This window comes from Scleropages formosus, chromosome 2 (assembly GCF_900964775.1).
Source record: "Scleropages formosus chromosome 2, fSclFor1.1, whole genome shotgun sequence".
NCBI lineage: Eukaryota > Metazoa > Chordata > Actinopteri > Osteoglossiformes > Osteoglossidae > Scleropages > Scleropages formosus.
The window spans coordinates 24,292,050-24,311,318 of record NC_041807.1 but is presented as its reverse complement, the minus strand read 5'-3'; the positions used below and the strand labels follow the sequence as shown (position 1 = coordinate 24,311,318).

Sequence of the window (19,269 nt, the reverse complement as noted above, 5' to 3'; positions counted from 1 at the left end):
CGAACAAGGAAATAAGGAAAAAGCCCTACTGTTAAGTCCAATGCTAATGGAGGAATTTTTCCCACCATGTTGGAGGGCCTGGTTCATACTGACAGCTGCTGCAGGAAAGGGTGTGGTTGAATAATGGACGTACACATGGACGGTGACAATAGGTACACATGGGAGTAGCCGAAGAATTAATGGCACCAAAGTGACAGATTCGGCGACATGCCACCACTCCCGTACATCCCTCGGGACACCTTTTGCCATGACACAACTAATCCACCACATCAGGAAACCAGCAGCCTCTGGGAGAAAACCCTCCCCGGGTACTTTGTCTACTCAGTGTATACAGAAGATGGCTGCATGATACTCCACCCACACGTTTTGCGTAGAAAGACACAGATTTCATATTCCGTTACGCACTCTCAGTGCATTTACAGCACAGTAAAACTACAGGTCCTTCTTTTCAGGCCTGAGGCACTTTTTTCACCAGAACTGCATTTTTACCGTAGGGAGGAAGGAGCTCATTCCTGTGAGCAATCAGACAGGAAGAGATCCCTTAACAATAAGGAGCTGCACTGAACAAAAATCAAGGAGACAAAATGCACCCCTGAGCCAAGAGCAGTAGCAGGAGAACTTTTCTGGAGATGCTATCGATGAGATGGAAGTGACAGCCGCCTGTGAGCTGCATGAAGCCAGGGACGGCTAGCTGGTTGCTCCTCTGTGGACGACTTCTCTCGAGGAGTCTTTTGTGGACGTCCTCCCGGTTCAGCGGATTGTGTCAGAACAGTCAGATGTAGTGAGAGGAAACAGAGGGTTGTTTTGGTTAGGGCAAGTGTCCTAACAGAATGAATACATCTAGTAATGTCACACAGAGACTTCGTATGCAGTCCCAGGACTAGTTTTGCACCTTTGTATTAAACCTAAAAGAAGCGTCTCCCCACACCACCTCACAACTCCTCCCCACCTACTGTAACAACAGCAAGTAAATGGTTCCTATTCTTCTTCTGGCTGAGTGTCAGGCTCATTGCTGATAAAAGGGACATGAGGAAGAACAAAATGACATTTGAAACGAGCAAAGGATTAACACCTGGGTGTAATTTCATCTTCCGTCAGTGCAGTTCTTTCACGTCAAAGAATTCTTGGCGGCAACCTTCGGACAGGGATGCATGCAAACACGCTGGATGCTTGAGAACACTGTCCAACACATCAGCATTACCTTACTCATTTGCAATTGGTCCTTCTTCTCCAGATCCCACCCATGGACACTCGGTTGATTTCCATAGCAACAGTTTGAAGGACACACTTCAAGAGAAAAGGGCATCTGAAAATGCAGCTGGTTACTGTGCCTTCCCCCACATCCATCCATTGCATACACATTACCATGACTCAGACAGTCTCTGAAATCAACTATAATTTGAGTCAGCCACAATAATAAGCAGTCTGAAAGACATTCTCCCAGCGCCATTGCAGCATAACTGAATCACAGGATAACCGTCAACCATCTGGGTTAATGCTGCATAAATCAAAGCACAAACTGCTAAATCAAGTCCCATCATGAGTGTGCCCTACCAATTAGCGGGACACTTTCTCAATCAAAGTTTCAGTACTTAAATTACACCATTAAACTTAACCGAGACAGAAATGGAGAATCCATTAATTTCACCATACACTGATTGTCTCCCAGGCTTTTTGCGTGCCATCTGGGAGGTATATTAAAAGACGTAAATCACAAGAGTTTGGCAGGCAGAATTCTTGGTTGCCCCGTGGGATAGCTTTAGTGCTATTGTGGCAGATTAAAAACAGTTGATCTCGGCTTTGCATAACGGGTACCTCACTCTTGATCACTCAAAATACGTGAGATGAAACCACTGTCCTGTCCAGGATCACACTCTACACCAAGAGGGTCGGTGATAAAAAAAAACGCCTCTTGTCAAAATCTATGCCAGAGCTGAATTTGTTCAGTGAAATGAGGCTGTCAAACCCTGGAGTAAAGACCAAACCTCAATCCATTCAGTCTTGTTTTACATATCAGGGAACAATTACACAGACACGTGTTGGAACATAACAGAACCACCTCTGCACTGGGATGCCTCAAAACACAAAGTCTGGGAATGTAGGTTTCATGTTTCTACTTATCAGAACCTCATCTGTGCCTGCATAAGGCATACTGTACTGCAAGAAACCTTATACATTTACACTTTTCTCCAAAAGCAACTTGAAATCTTAAGATACTTACCCATTTACACAACTGGGTAATTTTAACTGTAGCAATTCAGGGTAAGTGCTGTCCTCAAGGGTACTGCTGTAGGAGGTGGTTTGGAACCGAGGTCCTTTGATGCAAGGTGGAAACTCTAACCGCTGTGCCATCCGCCAGTCCTTTGTAACACACTTTATGAAGCAAAAAACTTTCCACGTACCTTGTAATTCTTGTTCTTACATTTCCCTATTTTTGATGAGCAAGAGATAAAAACTGTCATTTAAAACTTAAAACATTTTAATTACATTTACACTGCATAAATATCTGAAGCTTCCTAAAGTTATCTGAAATTACCTACAGCAATTTAAAATTTGTAATTAATTTAATATACTGTTCTCCTGTAAGGTGGATACGGCATGTATGATCATGGGGAATTTGGACGTTTTTTATCCCGGCAGGGACAACCACTAGCATAGTAGTTTGAGCTACTGCCTTCAAACCTAAAAGTTGCAAGTTTGAGCCCCACCTCCGGCTGTAGTACCATTGAACAACGTACTCATCATAAATTGCTTTAGTACAATTACACAGCTGTATAAATAATTATAAGCTTGTAACCTTAACATTGTAAGTTGCTTTGGAGACAAGCATCAGCTAAATGTATTCATCTATTTCAAAAGTCTGAGATATGCTGAAGACTAGAATTTGGTAGCGCAGTAATTAAAGATACGGAAAAGGTCCACAAAGGTGCTGATGTATCCACTAGAATTCTTCAGACAACAATGTTTTCTATGACACAGGATGAACGTGAAAGTTGGTCTTTAAAAAACACATGGAGTCCTCTACACTGTGGTGCTGAAGGAGACTTAAGGATACCATAGCTGATCAGAAATGCAAACAGATGATACTGAATTAAATCTGTTCAGAACTTTCACTGGAAGCACAGATGATGAGACTCATGTTATTGTACCTTGGACACATCAAGCAAAAATATCATTCTCTCAAACTAACTTTAAAGTTTGGGAAATTTGAGAGAAAAAAAAGAGTAACAGGGGTAACCACATGGATAGACTAAGTAATAGCGACAATGGACACACCCATTTTAACACTAAGGACACAAATGAATTACAGAACGTTCTGAAGGAGCTGTATTAATGTGATCATAAAGAGCTAAAACCGACTGGATGGCACTTAATTCACAAGTATCACTTGAAGTATTCAAACACGATTTGATGCAATAGTGCACATGAGCTCTGACATTAGCTTTTAAAAATTCCATTGACAAATAAGTAAACTGTAAGGAACAGGGAAGGTGAAGTAAATCAGGATTCATTAAAAATAATTTTTTTGGTCTAAACCAGGAAAGAATGTGAAATGAAGGAAGGGATCAAGACAAATATTTGTCAAAATATGTAGATAAAAATAATTGTGAACTTAATTTGACAGTAGAGTCTCCATTTTTTTGATTACCTGGTCTTCCATTTTATCCAGCTGCAGATACATTAAAAAAAGATAAAAAGTATTTTTTGCAGAATGCCTTTGATTGAAAATCCATCCTGTTTAGAACTGCATGCAAGAATCAAACAGTGATGTTCGCCCCTCTAAACATTTTACTCCATTTTACTCCACACAGAGACTTGTTTCTAAAGTTTTCCTTTTTACCTTTGTTAGCTGTGTGCTGGTTTGTTACAATGTAATAACTCTGGTTTCATTTTTTTTTTTTTTTTTTTTTTTGCTTTAGGTTCCATTTTAGAAGCACTGAAATAATGGTTACTGCCTGAGGTTCAAAAAATAAATCCTTTTTATAGCTTCTTATTTCATTAATGAGTCTAACAATCCATTTTCAAATACAGCTCATATTACATACGGTTCTGTATTATCTTGATTTTTGTTATCTGGCCTACTGTCATTCCTGTTTAGGCCTGATAATCAAGTCTGTACTGTTTTGTAATCGGAAAAAATACAAACGTCTACATATCTGTACTATTTATTCCCTTTCAAGAATTGTCTGCAAGAAGGTACCCAGTTTCCTTGGTTTGAAAAATTAATTTAAAATAAACATATCAGGTTATCCACAAGAACAACAGAAGCACTGCTATGATTTATTGTGTTTCATGGCCTTCGCACCATCAATAGCAAAAATGTAAGGCAACGTAAAGCAAATTAGTCAAGGTCACAATTTTCCATCTCAGTGTAACATCTCACATGAAAGCTTGGTAAAACAAATCTTAGCCTTGTATACACAGAAAGGGCCACATAAACCATTAGTAGGGAATCATTTTGACTAGCATATGTATGACACAGGCTTATAACTTATAACACACTTTTAAATGTCTTGAAACTGCTAAATATACAGACTGCTAAGTAACAACAGACTAATGCATTATCACTCAAAAAAGGCATTTCGAAGTTTAATACATGTTCTGTTACATTCAAACATATTCCCTGTTTAGCATTAGCATATACGCTATATATTATATTTACTATATACTAAACTATATTTTTAAGTATGTGATTTTTCTTCTAAAATTTGCATAAAGGATATGTTTAGTAGCACACATTAATATTATTATTATGATTCTATATTATTATGATGCAGGGGGTGCGGTACCGCAGTGGGTTTGGCCTGTGCCTGCTCTCTGGTGGGTCTGGGGTTCGAGTTTCGCTTGGGGTGCCTTGTGATGGACTGGCGTCCCATCCCGGGTGTGTCCCCTGCGCCCTGTGTTGCCAGGTTAGGCTCCGGTTCACCGCAACCTTGCTTGGGACGAGCAGTTTCAGTCAATGTGTGTTATTATCATTATTATTATTAACTCACCCATCCCTAGGTCTTCTGAACTGCAGTAATCAAAGGATAACTTATGAAAAGTAGCTTATGAATAGTTACTTAAAAAGAATGCATAATTTTTCAGCTACACCTTCAATAAGTTATATACGTCTAACATTCATGTTATTCTTTTGCATTTCTATTTGTTCTATGCTCCGTTCTGCAAATATATATATATTTTTTTCCATTCTAGTGGTAATTCATTAGGAAGTGTATGAGTGGCTCTAACAGATCTTAGTGAAAACCCACTTTTGACGCTTACTGCCCTCACAGAAGGGGGTGCGGCGGGTTTGGTCTGTGCCTGCTCTTTAGTGGGTCTGGGGTTTGAGTCCCGCTTGGAGTGCCTTGTGACAGACTGGCGTCCTGTCCTGGGTGTCTCTCCTCCCACTCCAGCCTTATACCCTGTGTTGCCGGGTTAGGCTCCGGCTTGCCGCAACCCCGCTTGGGACAAGCGGTTTCAGACTCTGTGCGTGCGTGCGTGCCCTCCCAGAACACAATGGATTCCTTGGCAAATATGCGAACTAGTCTGTGCTGGTTTCCCTGTCTCCATGTGTCATGGTTTTTCATAACATCACTATGTATAAGTACGTACAGTCAATTCTGCCAGAGATGAAAGAGCGAGAGAGAACATTCCACAGGTAATGAAAAGGAACAAACAACTATTTTGTTTTGCATACAGAAATACAGTAACCCTATCCAGGCTGTACCCATTAGATTCATCCTTGGGCCAAACTGGCATTTAAGTCATGCCGTTGCTGGCTGGCACAGGGGCACACGGCCATGTTGGCTCCTGACGTGCTGCACGCCATTCGATTTGTCATGCCGGTTGGCAAGAGTGCACAAGCTCGCCTGAGTCAGGCGTTGTCAAAGGGTGCCTTGGAAGTGCCAGGTCTGGAGCCGCCACTTGTGGATTGCACCACTCGGGGGGTGAGCCATAGGTCTTCAACACGAGGACTCTGGGTGTCATGCAGCAAAGCGTCGAGGCGCTGGTTTAAACCGCGCTACGTTATATAAGCTAGAAGAGTAACAAAGTGTGAAAGAACAGTAAAAGGGCAACAATGGTGAAGAGCAAAAGAACGGTAGTCCTACAGCAATGACAATGTTCAAGAACACACTGATACGTAATAGGAGAGCGCAAGAAGAGTCACACAACACCACTGGCAAAATTTAAAAGTCCATGAGAGTTCTGAGAACAGAGTACCTCGCATCGACAGGGGATCAACGATCCAGACGTAAAATGGACTAGATAGAGAAATGTAGTTTACATGCTTCTCAGTTTTATTTGAAACCCAGTTAGTTCTCCACATTTGCCCCAATACCGGCATGGTCACAGGGCTTAACAGCATGTTTCATCAAAGCAGTTTCTTCCACTTAGACCACAATATTTACAGAACCGCGTCCCTGTTTCACACAGCAGTCCCTATGGGAGGACGACGCTGATGTACAATTCACAGATGAAACCTGGGAGGCTGTGAGGCTGTGCATTTGTTCCTCCTCCATCTGTGTAAAATGCGGAGAGATGCAATGCAAAGTAACTCCACCAGGCACACGGGACAGAGCTCAGGCTCTCTAGAATGATCCTAATACGAATTCTGCCTGTGACAGGGGTCATCCAGGTCCTTGCTACACTGCTGTATATTCTGCGTGTGCTCTTGCCCCACTTAAAAACAGCACCAGTTGGCCAACTTCAATGTAATATCCAAGGTAAAGCAGACTCCTGACTGCAATCCTTTCACAGCAATTTCTGGCGTTCTGCCTGGAACTCCTACGACGGAGAGATGCAAAACTGACTTTATAGTTTTTATAGCACTCCGTGTGAAACGTTAGATTTTGTTTAAATGGAAGATATCTAGTTCACCATTCCATTAAATGTGGATTAAGGGTATTTTACATCTCATCAAACTGGTATTTCGCAAAAATTCTGCCACCGAATTCCACCAGACCTGGCTGCCCAATAAAATATTTGTTCCTGACTTCCAGCTGCCTCTAATTCTGTTATAATTTCATAACCTTCTACCACCGTCTTTTCTAATTTAATCGCGACTTTCCTGGTGTATGTATTTCTCTTATAACAAAACAAAGTTAACCAGTCTGTTGATACAGATCTGCAGAGGACAAATACAAATCAATATCCCATTAGCTACCGTGAATTTGAATTCTTATTTTTTGCACAGTATTTCACTGTCTTGGAGTGAATTTATTTTTATTTTCTGTGGTCAGATATGTCTAATACAATAATGATTTTACTCTCTACTTCAGTTGCAAAATCAGTTAGTAAAAGACAAATAAAAACGGAAAAAATTTTTAAAAAGTATAACATAGCCCTTAGGTTTCTACTTACAGTTCCCTATATAATGTATGAAGAAGCTGGCGTCCTTAGGAGTGAAAATGTACCCATTTGAAAAGCATGATCTTATTACAGCAATAACAAACATGAATAATGAAGTGTGCATGTAAATTACTGCTGAAAGGGAACCTTTTGATTTCACAGCGTTAAGTATCCCCATAACCTGGGCTCAAATTGTACATTATCGCATGACATTTCCCCATCAAAATTATTATATTCTACCAAAATAAATACCATCAGAAAGGCATAAAGAGAAGCTTTTCATGTTAAAACATTAAACGGTTGGCACACCACGCTGAAAGAGCAATGGCAGGCGCAGACGGAAAACTGGACGAGGAGGCTGTGAATCCTTCAGTCCTTTGAGCCCTTGCTGCGACAACTGCCCACAGCAAGTGCCTTGAAGTGCTTACATAAAATATTAATCTTAATAACTGGTAAATACGCAAAAGGTAAACAATGCAACTAAGACTGGGGTGCGGCGATAAATTATGGAATATAATGAGATGAGAATGACATGTCGCCTGCAGCCACAGAAACATTTGGGGCTTTGATCTCAGAGATGCGTGAGCAGGCTCTGAAGTGCAGATGAAGAGGAGAAAGAGGGAGATGAAGCAGGTGAAGGAGCTTGTTTGGACCAACAGCTAGTGGTGAAGAGTTGTCCAGACTGCGGTCATCAGCCGCTCAAAGGTAAGGCACCAAAGGGCCTCTTCAGGATGTAACTCGTCTTCATTGTTTGCTCATGAGTAGAAACTGCCGTGTCAATCATGGAAGTTGCTTTGGAGAAAAGTGTCTGCTAAATAAAGGGAAATGTAAATGTAAGCAAGTGAACAGTGTGATTGCTCGTTGCTGTGAAAGTTTTACTGGTGTATACATTCCGCGCCAGTATGTAAGTAAATGTTAGAAAGCACGAGCGGTCACAGAAGAAGGAGTAGAGGGCTTTGAAAGGAAGACCCAAAACCCTTCACAACAAAAGAAAACCTGCAAATAACCGTCAATGGCAGAGGAGGAGTTTGCTTGCATGGGAGTGATCTGCAGATCCACGGAGCTCTGCTCTATATGACGTCTGTCAATTGCCTTCCTTCACCAGATGAACTAGCTGGAAGTTTTCCTCTTGCTCTATGAACTGATTGAACAAAATCGTTTCACATTACTGGCGTGACAACAGTCCGCCGTTGCTTTTTCAAACCGCGATCGTTTGAGAAATTCGCATTCAAAGCAATGATCATTTTTAACCATGCTTTTGATTGTTAGGATAGGTGGCAGACAATGGACTTCTACAAATCTAAACATTTAAGTGATTGATAACTCCAGTCCAGTGCTGTAAAAACACTGTACACTAGAAATGCTTTTTACCTAAATGTTATGTGATGTCACACAAAACAAGAGAGCAAACAAGGAGGTGGAGCAACTTCTACTAACCTTCCTTAGCTAAAGCATTTTCTGAACACAGCATACAGCACAGCCTTTGGAGGAGCTTTCACAGGAGGACTTTCCTTTCTGCTAGCGCCACCCGCTGTACAGACCTATATAATACACTGCCCCTTATTAGCTGCCTCTGTTGAACAGATGAGTCCAGACTTTCAGCCAGTGCAAACTATGCGCACAAATCATGCGGAACATATTACACGCAAAGAAATTGGGGGGGGGGGGGTTAAAAAAAAAAAAGAAAAACTAAACATTTCATATATGTATGTTATCAATATTTCATCCATCCAACAGATATTGGAATGCTTCCATAATTTATTTACATTAAAAATAGCAGGGGTGGAGCAGTGGGTTGAACCAGGTCCTGCTCTCCGGTGGGTCTGGGGTTCGAGTCCCGCTTGGGGTGCCTTGCGATGGACTGGCTTCCCGTCCTGGGTGCGTCCCCTCCCCCTCCAGCCTTACCCCCCGTTACCAGGTTAGGCTCTGGCTCACCGCAACCCAGTATGGGACAAGCGGTTCAGGCAACGTGTGTGTGAGTAAAAATAGCAGTACTTGTATTTCAAAATATAAATTTCACTAGTGTTTTGTATTAAATTATCCTTTTGCAGACCAAACATACATACATCATAGAGCTCAAGACCTAAGTCTTTCGCATCTTGCCAAAACAAAAATCTGATATGGAAAGAATTTAAAGACAAATATTTTCTCACCGCATTAAGGATAAGGGAAAGCAGCTGGGAATTGTCTAGGGGGCGCTTAAATAACAGTCACTGCTCATTTCTTGAAAAATAATCATATGGCAAAGCAACATTTTCATTTAAAGAGGTCCCAGGTTGCTGCGAGTTAAGGTATGCAAGTGTGTGTTGCGGTCTACTTTAAACAGCTGAGCGTGACCCAATCACGCACAGTGTGAACTGTATTCGGTCCCCACAAGTCAAAAAACAGAACATAAGTGAAGTGACAAGGACAGTTTGCATGCAGCAGTGATTGCTAACAAACCACATCTGACATTAAAACTCACAACGTCACAGTGAAAAGAATCCCTTGCCCTGGAAGTTCTGCAGTAGTGTATCAGTAAGCCAGCACAGTAAACATCTGTGACAAGGAGGTCCAAGAAGCTGAAACTATTGTGTGTTGTCTTGTGGTGGTGAATGGCTTGGACTTCTCTCCCACTCATCGCTCAGAGAGATAACTATGATCAGCTGGGCACTTACAGAGCTAAGGGCAGAACTGGATATGAAGCCAGGTATGTAGCCAGGAATTCTGGGCCCCTTGAAAGAATATTGCTCTGCCTCCCTCCCAAATAAAAAGAAAAAAAAAATATTTATGGGTCCCTAGAATCATCACCACCATTCACCCCACTCGTCACTGCGCTGCGTGAAGACTTCTCATCCTGGAGGAATATATCTGATGAAGACTGCGACCCTGAAAGCAGGTGGCTCACAGCATTCACTGGTAACACTGTGGGTCATTTTTCTCAGCTGGCTGTTGTGCTCCGAGGGACAAACGGAACAACTGGGTAATAATCTACAATTGAACTGAGAACAAAATGTGTTAAAACGCATAAGACGTACATAAGTAATACACACAAAAAAGTTAAAATAAACACTTCAGTCACCAATTTACATATCAGATGCTTTTGTCCCAAGCAACTTCCAATGAACTCTATGCAGTGTTACCAGCCCACACACCTTATTCACCAAGGTGACTTACACTGCTAGATACACTACTTACACTGGGTCACTCATCCATAAATCAGTGGAACACACTCTCTCCATCACTCACACACTATGGGAGAACCTGAACAGCACCGCTTTGGACTGTGGGAGGAAACCCACAGAGTCACAAGGAAAACAGGCAAACTTCACACAGACTGAGCAGGGATCGAACCCACGCCCTCTTGCTCCACCAGGGTGCTATAAGACAGCAGCGCTACTTGCTGTGCCACCATGCTGCCCAGATGTCTCTGTGCATATTTAACATATTAACATGATTAGCATGATTTTTACAGTGACACTTTCAAAGGCTGAGGGAAACAAAACATGAGAAAATGTGCTGTTTGGTTGCTGAAGTGTCTTCTATTCATGGCTGCTGTGTGGAGGGAGGGTTTTGGGAATCTCGCGGCTCATGAGGACCAAAATGACCGACACTGTTAAACCATCACTCCTATCAACATCCAAACAGAGCTGTCCCAGCCAACCTGGGAAACATTTCAAAGCAGAAGACATATCCTGGCTGACGGGAAACAATTACTTCAAACGAACAGCAGCAGAGGTGCACGCGGTAGTGGTGCACACGGAAATCTCCTGCACAGTAACAAGGCCCTGATTGGACGAGAGACAAATTCCAGAGGTATCTGATCTCTCCAGTGTCATCGAACACGAGCTTCCTCGTGGGATACGGTATTTCCAGGTGGTGATACACACACACACTTTCTGAACCGCTTGTCCCATTCGGGGTCACAGTGAACTCAAGCCCAACCCAGCAACACAGGGTGCAAGGCTGAGGGGGGAGGGGACACACCCAGGACGGGACACCAGTCCGTCGCAAGGCATCCCAAGCAGGACTCGAACCCCAGACCCACCGGAGAGCAGGACCCGGTCCAACCCACTGCACCCAGGTGGTGATATTCTGAACAAATTCCTTTTCATGTCTCTCTGTAGAAGAAAAGATTTTAAATGTATAAGTGGTCAGTGCCTATAAGCTTTTCCAGTGGCACACTGTTCACCTGCAGCATACATTCGGTTAACAAGGAGGGATCTTCTTGTTCAGAGAAATGATACTTACAAAACTGACTGGAACCTAGAAACTCAGAAGGGCCAAACTAAGAATCCGTTACAACTGGCATGACACTTGGCTCTCAAAGCAGCTTTAGCTTGTAAACGTTGAATAACTTGTGGATGAGACATGCAAAGCCCCCAGCAGGTTTATCTTTCCAGCCCCAGGAACTAGGATACTCAAGGTTGAGCAAGTTCCTCCAGAAGGGTATATTTGCAGCCTCATCTTCAGCAATTCAACCATCAAGAAAGGAACACTAAGATCTTTCAAATACCATATTAATGAGCCCCATATCTGATTGTGAAGTCTACTACTGTTGAGACCTCACACATGTACTGTTTTATTGATAATCAACAGACCTACTGTGGGAAAGCTGAGTTATAACGGGTGACATGCAGGAATGGTTGTGTACCAGAACTGCTTGGAACCTCAAATCATGCACCAACACAGCTTCTCTGCAGCTCCACCACATGGACAAACTTCCTGTCATGAGTGATCTTAACACCTGCTGCTACTGTACCAGTGTGAGAAAAGAGTTCAGATGGCTTCCTTAGCATGAATACAGTTTAGATAGACAGTTCCTGCAAGATGGAGTTTAACATTTGCACATGAGGTGGATATTGTTGGACTTGTACCATTAATGGAAAGCTTTCTTTTACCAGTTCCCTTCATGTACATTGCACTTTGAGCATCAAAGTCACACAACCTGGAGTGAAGCAGTGACTCATTTAATCTAAGGTACCATATTGACAAGGACAACTTTTCTCTGAACCCAGGTCTTCATCCAGCACGTGAATTCCACCACTCAAGCACAAACAGTGTAAAGATGTTAGCTAGGTTACAAGGACTGATGATGGGCTCCAAACTGAGTTTAAGGGAAATTTTCAGTACCTAGATGCCCATCTCTGGATTCATGTGTGTAAAATTTCCACATAAAACAGCAAAGCCTCATTATCTTGGTCAAAGTCTTTTTTAATCCAGCATGATCTCTAAGATGAAAGACCACGAAAACAACCATTTTCTAATCCCAGAAGCCCGAGAACCTTGTTTTAAGCTTACTGGTTTACTCATTTTGACCCACTACCCACAAACACCTAAGGCTAGGTGCTAGAAAGTTTCTCTTCTTGCCCTTACACTTCTGTTACTTATCAGCAGAAGGGGGCTTTTTACAAATAATAGGTCACGTTTTAGGACACAGCAGCTCTAATCTAGTTCAGATTTTCCCCAAACAAATTCATAACAGCGACACAACACAATAACGTCGGATTTTGTACACAGTAGTTAGAAGATGGAGGTAGAAATGAAGGTAAGAGATGTGGGAGGAATGGAAAGAGGAATAGGGAAAGGGTGCGAAGTGAGATGGAGGCATTACAAGAGTGCAAGGCAGGAGAATTAAATGATGGGAGTGGACAAGAAAGAATAGAGACAGAAAAGAGTAAGAAAAAGGGTAGGATAGAGGGATGGGAGGGCAAGGAACAGGAAAAGAAAGAGGGTGAGTAAAATAGGGGAAAATGAGAAACAGAGAGGCTAAGAAAGAGAGAATGAGAAAAGGGATCCAGAAAACAAGTTCCCTGTGTTAGTTAAGTCGAATAAAAAGCCTTGCCACCACATACAGATTCATCTAAATATTTTAAGATCTCCTCATTTATAAAAGATATTTAGGTTATAAAACAAACATTCATAATAGGCGCTCGTAACAATGCTTTCTGTAATTACAGTTCAGTGTTAGAGGTTTATAGCAGTAATTTCATAGAGAACCGTCTTTGGGTTCAGATCCTCACCTTGTTCTGTGTCCGAGCTTATGTTCAACAGGGTAAGGACCTCTGTTAAACTAACACTGAGCAAGTGAGTCTGGCAAAAAGTAACAGAAAGCAATCATTTAGGCTGCACTTTTGAGCATCCTGGTGTTTTAGTCATCTTCATTTTGCATAACAGAATATTGAACTTCCTTCACATATCTTTTTATTTGAGTGTGTCTTCTGCTGGGGTGCGGTGGTGCAGTGGGTTGGACCACAGTCCTGCTCTCCGGTGGGTCTGGTGTTTGAGTCCTGCTTGGGGTGCCTTGCGATGGGACTGGCGTCCCGTCCTGGGTGTGTCCCCTCCCCCTCCGGCCTTACGACCTGTGTTACCGGGTAGGCTCTGGTTCCCTGCGATCCTGTATGGGACAGGCGGTTCTGAAAGTGTGTGTGTGTGTGTGTGTGTGTGTGTGTTCTGTTTCATCACAATCCAACACATCTTAAACAATTAAAAGCAGTAAATAAAACTGCAATGCCTACAAATGAGTACTTTTTGTATAAATTCAATCATATAGCATGAGGCAGACATATTTCCAGACTCACCAGAACTGTAATATTAATATTTTCCACACGTTGTAATCCAGCATATGAAAGGCAAGTTCCTTTTTTTTCGGTACATTGTTGCTTATCTGCGGGTTTCAATCTTTAAAAAAAAAAAAAAAAAAAAAAAAAAAAAAAAAAAAAAAAAAAGTGATTTTGCCATGCCACACTTTCAGAGCAGTGTCCACTATGGAGGGAATTTCACCACACACTAGAAGCATCTTTCAGGCTTTAATCAGGAGGAACCTGACAGTCTTTTTTCGGCCAGCTTTTTGGCAAACCGTCAAGGAATGTCAACTGGATTGTAAATGATATCCTACCAATCTGACTCTTACTTGGGCTACTTTGACTGGCACATGTTTCTGCTCATTCTCAGTCAGAATGCCAGTGGGTGAAGTTTTCAGCTGGACTTCAGGCTATTCACAAAAAGTTCTGGATATCTTTGGCATGTGAGCTAAAATAACACCACCTTCAAATATACAGCCTGGAGCAGTGTATGAATTGTTTCGTAAAAACAGAGTAGAAATATTGAGAAAAACATTTAAAAACACCTTTATAGCTTTTCCCATTTACACTGCACATTACAATATACAACAAGGACTTACTGATAATAAGTGGATCAAACAATCTGCCTAATATCTTTTAATGTTAGTAAGATCTTTAATTAGCCTCATTAGCACAAAGGAAACCAAGCGAGCTAAAGGCGAACATAAATAATTAAAGGGCTGAGTTGAGTTAAACATTCTTTAATCTTTTATTTCTTTGGTTACAGGGCAATGATATTCATTGGGTTCCTTTAAATCCACACCTCGTTTTTTGATAACGTTGAGAATATTAAACATAAAATGCGCTTGTACATATATGAGATGAGATGGCAAGGCAGTGATAATTAGAGGGTGTTTCCTCTATCATCCAGAAGATATAAACAAAAACATCCAGACATCCATTGAGAATCACACACTGCGATAATATGGTTGGGAAAAAAAAGAGAACATACCATACACATCACTAAAGCTTGGAGGAACATAAACAACCAAAGACAACAGAGATTAACATTAGTGTGACAGCACTTTTTTGGCTTTACCTAAAGATGTGGCCATAATAGGAAATATTTATAACGTAAAACTGAAAAGGGGCCTTTCTGATGTTGAAAAACAAATTGCACATCTTCAGGTGTGGCTTTGCAGCATTCAGTGTGGTGAGTGAGTGCTTTCTAAAGAAACACTGATGGAACCCCACAGAATCAACCACTGAAAGACTCTCCACCACCCATAGATATCAACTCTAAATAGCTGTCATGGAACGGAAAAGAGAGATTAATATGTTTTTAAAAAGCAGGAAGATGCAACCCTGAACTCTAATGAATATTTAGCCATTAAAATATTTCACAGCACACAGGAGGTTCTGAAGCTGAAAGCAAGGAAGATGTCTGTGTCATCCCTTAAATGATCCCTTGGACTTTCAACTTAGTTCATTTCCAAGAGGTTAACCAGACAGAATTGACTCACTTTGCCTGTATGTTCTCTGTCTTGTTTCTTTGACAAGGCTCTATCATACAGTACCGTGCTCTATTGCATGAACAGAACAGTGCAGTTATTTTAAAGTTAAGCCTTCTGTTTCTGGGATGCAGGTTACTGTAAAAGCAATTTCTGCCAAGTGTGTGTGTGTGTGTGTGTGTGTGTGTGTGTGTGTGTGTGTATACCTGTAAGGCAATGCTAGCGAATACCTCCAAGGCAATGCTAAGAACAAAATTCAGAGAGGGACAACCTCACATTGTCTGAAACCGCTTGTCCCAAGCGGGGTCGCGGCAAGCGGTAGACAAACTCAGCAACGCAGGGCGAAAGGCTGGAGGGGGAGGGGACACACCCAGGATGGGACCCCAGTCCATCACAAGGCACCCCAAGCGGGAATCGAACCCCAAACCCACCAGAGAGCAGGCCTGGGTCAAGCCTGTTGTGCCACGACACCCCCACGACCCCACGGACAATTTCTTTTAAATATATTTTTATTAATCATTTCTTAAATAAGGGGGGTGCAGTGGCGCGGTGGCGCAGCAGGTTTGGTCTGGGCCTGGTCTCCGGTGGGTCTGGGGTTTGAGTCCTGCTTTGGGTGCCCTGCGATGGACTGGCGTCCCATCCTGGGTGTGTCCCCTCCTCCTCCAGCCTTGCGCCTGGTGTTGAAGGGTTAAACTCTGGCTTGCCACAACCCTCCTCAGAACATGTGGCTTCAAACTGTGTGCGCGTGTGTGTGTGTGTGTGTGTATTTCTTTATTCACTTCTTAAATAACTGCTCGTGATTCACAAATGACCAGATATTCATGACAAACTATTAGCTCTCCATTATTGACTATGTGTCCTCTAGATAACCCTGCATGAGCCTTGAGCTCTAGCTCTCTAAGAATTACTTCCCACCGAGTTTCAAATTCATTCTACAGAGTTTAAGTGCAGGACTCTGAACTTTACGCAAGGGCTGGAGGGACAACAATCAGTGCTAAAGAAAATAGTTTAATGTGGACATTACCTCCATCTGTGCATCACGAAACCGGGACACTGATCTCCACACGCGCTGCAGGGCTGTCCTCTCTCCAGAATGTCCATTGTGTTTGTCTGGAAGGCGAAGAACAGTTTTCAATGGCTTAGAAAAAGAAAGCCACATAATTAAATATCCCACTCTCTTTTTACATGGCCGCTCATTTCATGGAAACAGAACAAAATGTGTCACAAAAAAGGGAATGTGATCATAATGAGGTACTAATTCCATCACCATTCCATAAAATGAGAAACTCTTACTTGCCAGCATCTGCCTTTGCCTCCCGAGTATCCAGATGTGGTTCTCAACACTGTTTTACACTTTTGAATACATTGGTAATTAAAAGTGGTACACCATGCATGCTTCAGCAGGTGTTTATTTTTGCAGTGGAATGCCAGTTTATGCCAGGATTGTGGGACTGACACCACACATACAGCGAACGGCCTAAAATTAAGTTTAGGAGAATTATGGTACCATAATACAACAACAATAGGTTATGAAAGATATTCTGCAATTTCTTTTTTAATCTCAGGAAACTGTATACTGTTTTTTTTTTTTGCTTATAATATATGGTTTTGTACGTAATAGGACCAATTTAGTGTAGGTGTGCAGTGCATTCGGAAACATTATTAATTATCATCATCCAGATCCATTTTTAAATATATTCCCAGTAAATAATAAAGCAAACAAACAAATAGTCACTCTGAAAAGAACGCACATTTGGCTTACCCGGAAGATGCAACTGGGATAGCTGGTAGTGTAATGGTTAGAGCTACTGCCTTAGGACCCAAAGGTTGCAGATTTGAGCCTTACCTCCGGCTGTAGTACCCTTGCGCAAGGTACTTACCCTAAATTGCTCCAGTAGAATTACCCAGCTGTATAAATGGGTAAACAACTGTAACCTTAACATTGTAAGTCGCTTTGGAGAAGCGTCAGCTAAATGAATAAATGTAACTGCAAGCAAGTGCCAGCAGATGGTGCAGTGGTTAAGGAGAAAGACCCTGTATGACCCTTGAAGCTAGACCCTCAAGCGTAAGCTGGGCGCAGCAGGTAGTGCTGCAGCCTCTCAGCACCTAGGACATGTGGTGTGGTTCGAATCTGCATGTGGAATTTCAGATGCCCTCCTCCGCGTGTTCGCATGCGGTTTCCAAAAGGAGCTCCGGTTTCCTCCCACAGTCCAAAGCAGGTCAACTGCTGGAGGCTCTGAGACCGAGTTGCTTTTAATACGTGAGAGTGTTACAGATGGGCGAATGACTGTGTAGCTGTAGGGAATTCGGTGTAAGTAACGTACGTAACATTATGAGTCACCTGGTAAATTTTAGAGAGGTAACCGCTGCGTCACTGGAGAAAATTAAGCGCCTGCCGAACGAGTAACAGTAACTGTTCGAGCCGCGAAATACTACGTAAGCATCGGATAAAAATGTGTGCGGATGATAAAGGAAAACGTATTATACAATATTAACATTCGCTTTTTTGCTGAGCCGCAAAGCGTAAAGCCCTCTAACAGGTACAGTCAGTGTTGTATGTAACATGATGTGGAAAACCGCAATAACTGAATAAAATGACACTTCTCAAACAAAGTAACCATGTCGTCACGTGTTACTTTTACTGACTGGTTCGGGGCAGAAACTAAGGAATATGTTTCTTTGAATTACAAAAGCAGAATTCTTTCGGTTGAGAGGGCGTTTCAGTAAAAATAAAACTGCGAAACAAGAAAGACTAAAAACACGCGTATCATGTCATGTTAGTATGTGAGTGCTGATTAATTACTTACTGGTTCCGATATGAAGCGCTGTTAGTCATTCATCTCTTTTGTGACACCTTCTCAAGATTGCCGGTTGCTAAGTTTCTGATCACCTCTTTGCGGAGTAAGGTACTGTATTCTTACCCTCTCAGAAGGTAAACACCGATCCTAAGGCACTGGGACCCGTCCGTCCGACAGCCTTTGAGCGACACCGCGCCCCCCACCCCACCCCACCCCACCCCACCCCACCCACACACCACAGCGTCAGACGGGAGGAAACGATCGAGTCCCTCAAGGAAGGCGCGAATCACACGGACGGAGCCGAGAACCACTCACCGAGCTGACACGTGTCCTCTTGGAGCCGCGGCCAAACATGACAGATGTCCAAAGGTGAGAGAGACGCAGAGCCCAGGAACCCAACGACACCGTCCCGCATCGGCTCCGAGTTGCTGATCTCAATGCACAGCACCCCGTTTTACAGGAGTTAGCAGCGCTGCGGCACCGCCCCCTCCACTGTCCATCACAACGGTGCCAAGCGGAGTAGAGACCTACTGAGCTCTCTGCTCCCTGGTCAATGAGCCCTGACAAAAAGTGCCAGTCAGTAACGAGCATGCAAACACGGAATGGAAATGTTTTTCCTATTTTAACTGTATCTAGTATGTTAAAGTCCATGTGAAGATGAAGACATATTGTGACAATTCATGTCACGCAAACTGGACCAAAACTAATCCCTCCTATGATTTATAAAGAAAATGACCAGGTTTTTGTTAGAAGATGTTGATTCAGAGGATATCTACAAAGATCCATACAGGGTTACATGTTCCCACAGGTCACTCTGACCCCCTGTACTCCACACAATGGTTAGGGGGGGTTACCACTTGTACCTCCCAGAATTCCCCAGTGACAAGCAGATCATCGGTACCATTACTCCCAATCAGAACAGAGCACAGGACTCTGCACAAGAGCAGACACGAACACCAACTATTTACATCAACCCCCCTCATCTCCGTTACAATAGATCTGTTTTTATAGCTGTGCGTGTCATGTCCCAGGCGAATAATGACCCCTTCGACAACAGGAGGCGTAACTCTGTCTCATCCACCCAAA

General features: G+C 42.6%; 1 protein-coding gene across 1 annotated transcript in view; it reads right to left on the bottom strand.

Annotated features, from left to right (window-relative positions):
- LOC108939431 (prickle-like protein 2) overlaps positions 1 to 18,602 on the bottom strand; it is a 50,869-nt gene extending 32,267 nt beyond the window's left edge. Inside the window, exons 1-2 of the mRNA XM_029249411.1 lie at positions 18,499 to 18,602; positions 16,410 to 16,495 (exon numbers count right to left, since the gene is read on the bottom strand). Coding sequence (XP_029105244.1) covers positions 16,410 to 16,495; positions 18,499 to 18,537 — 125 coding nt within the window. The 5' untranslated portion in view covers positions 18,538 to 18,602. The remainder of the gene's footprint in view (positions 1 to 16,409; positions 16,496 to 18,498) is intronic.
- Positions 18,603 to 19,269: the final 667 nt, after the last annotated feature.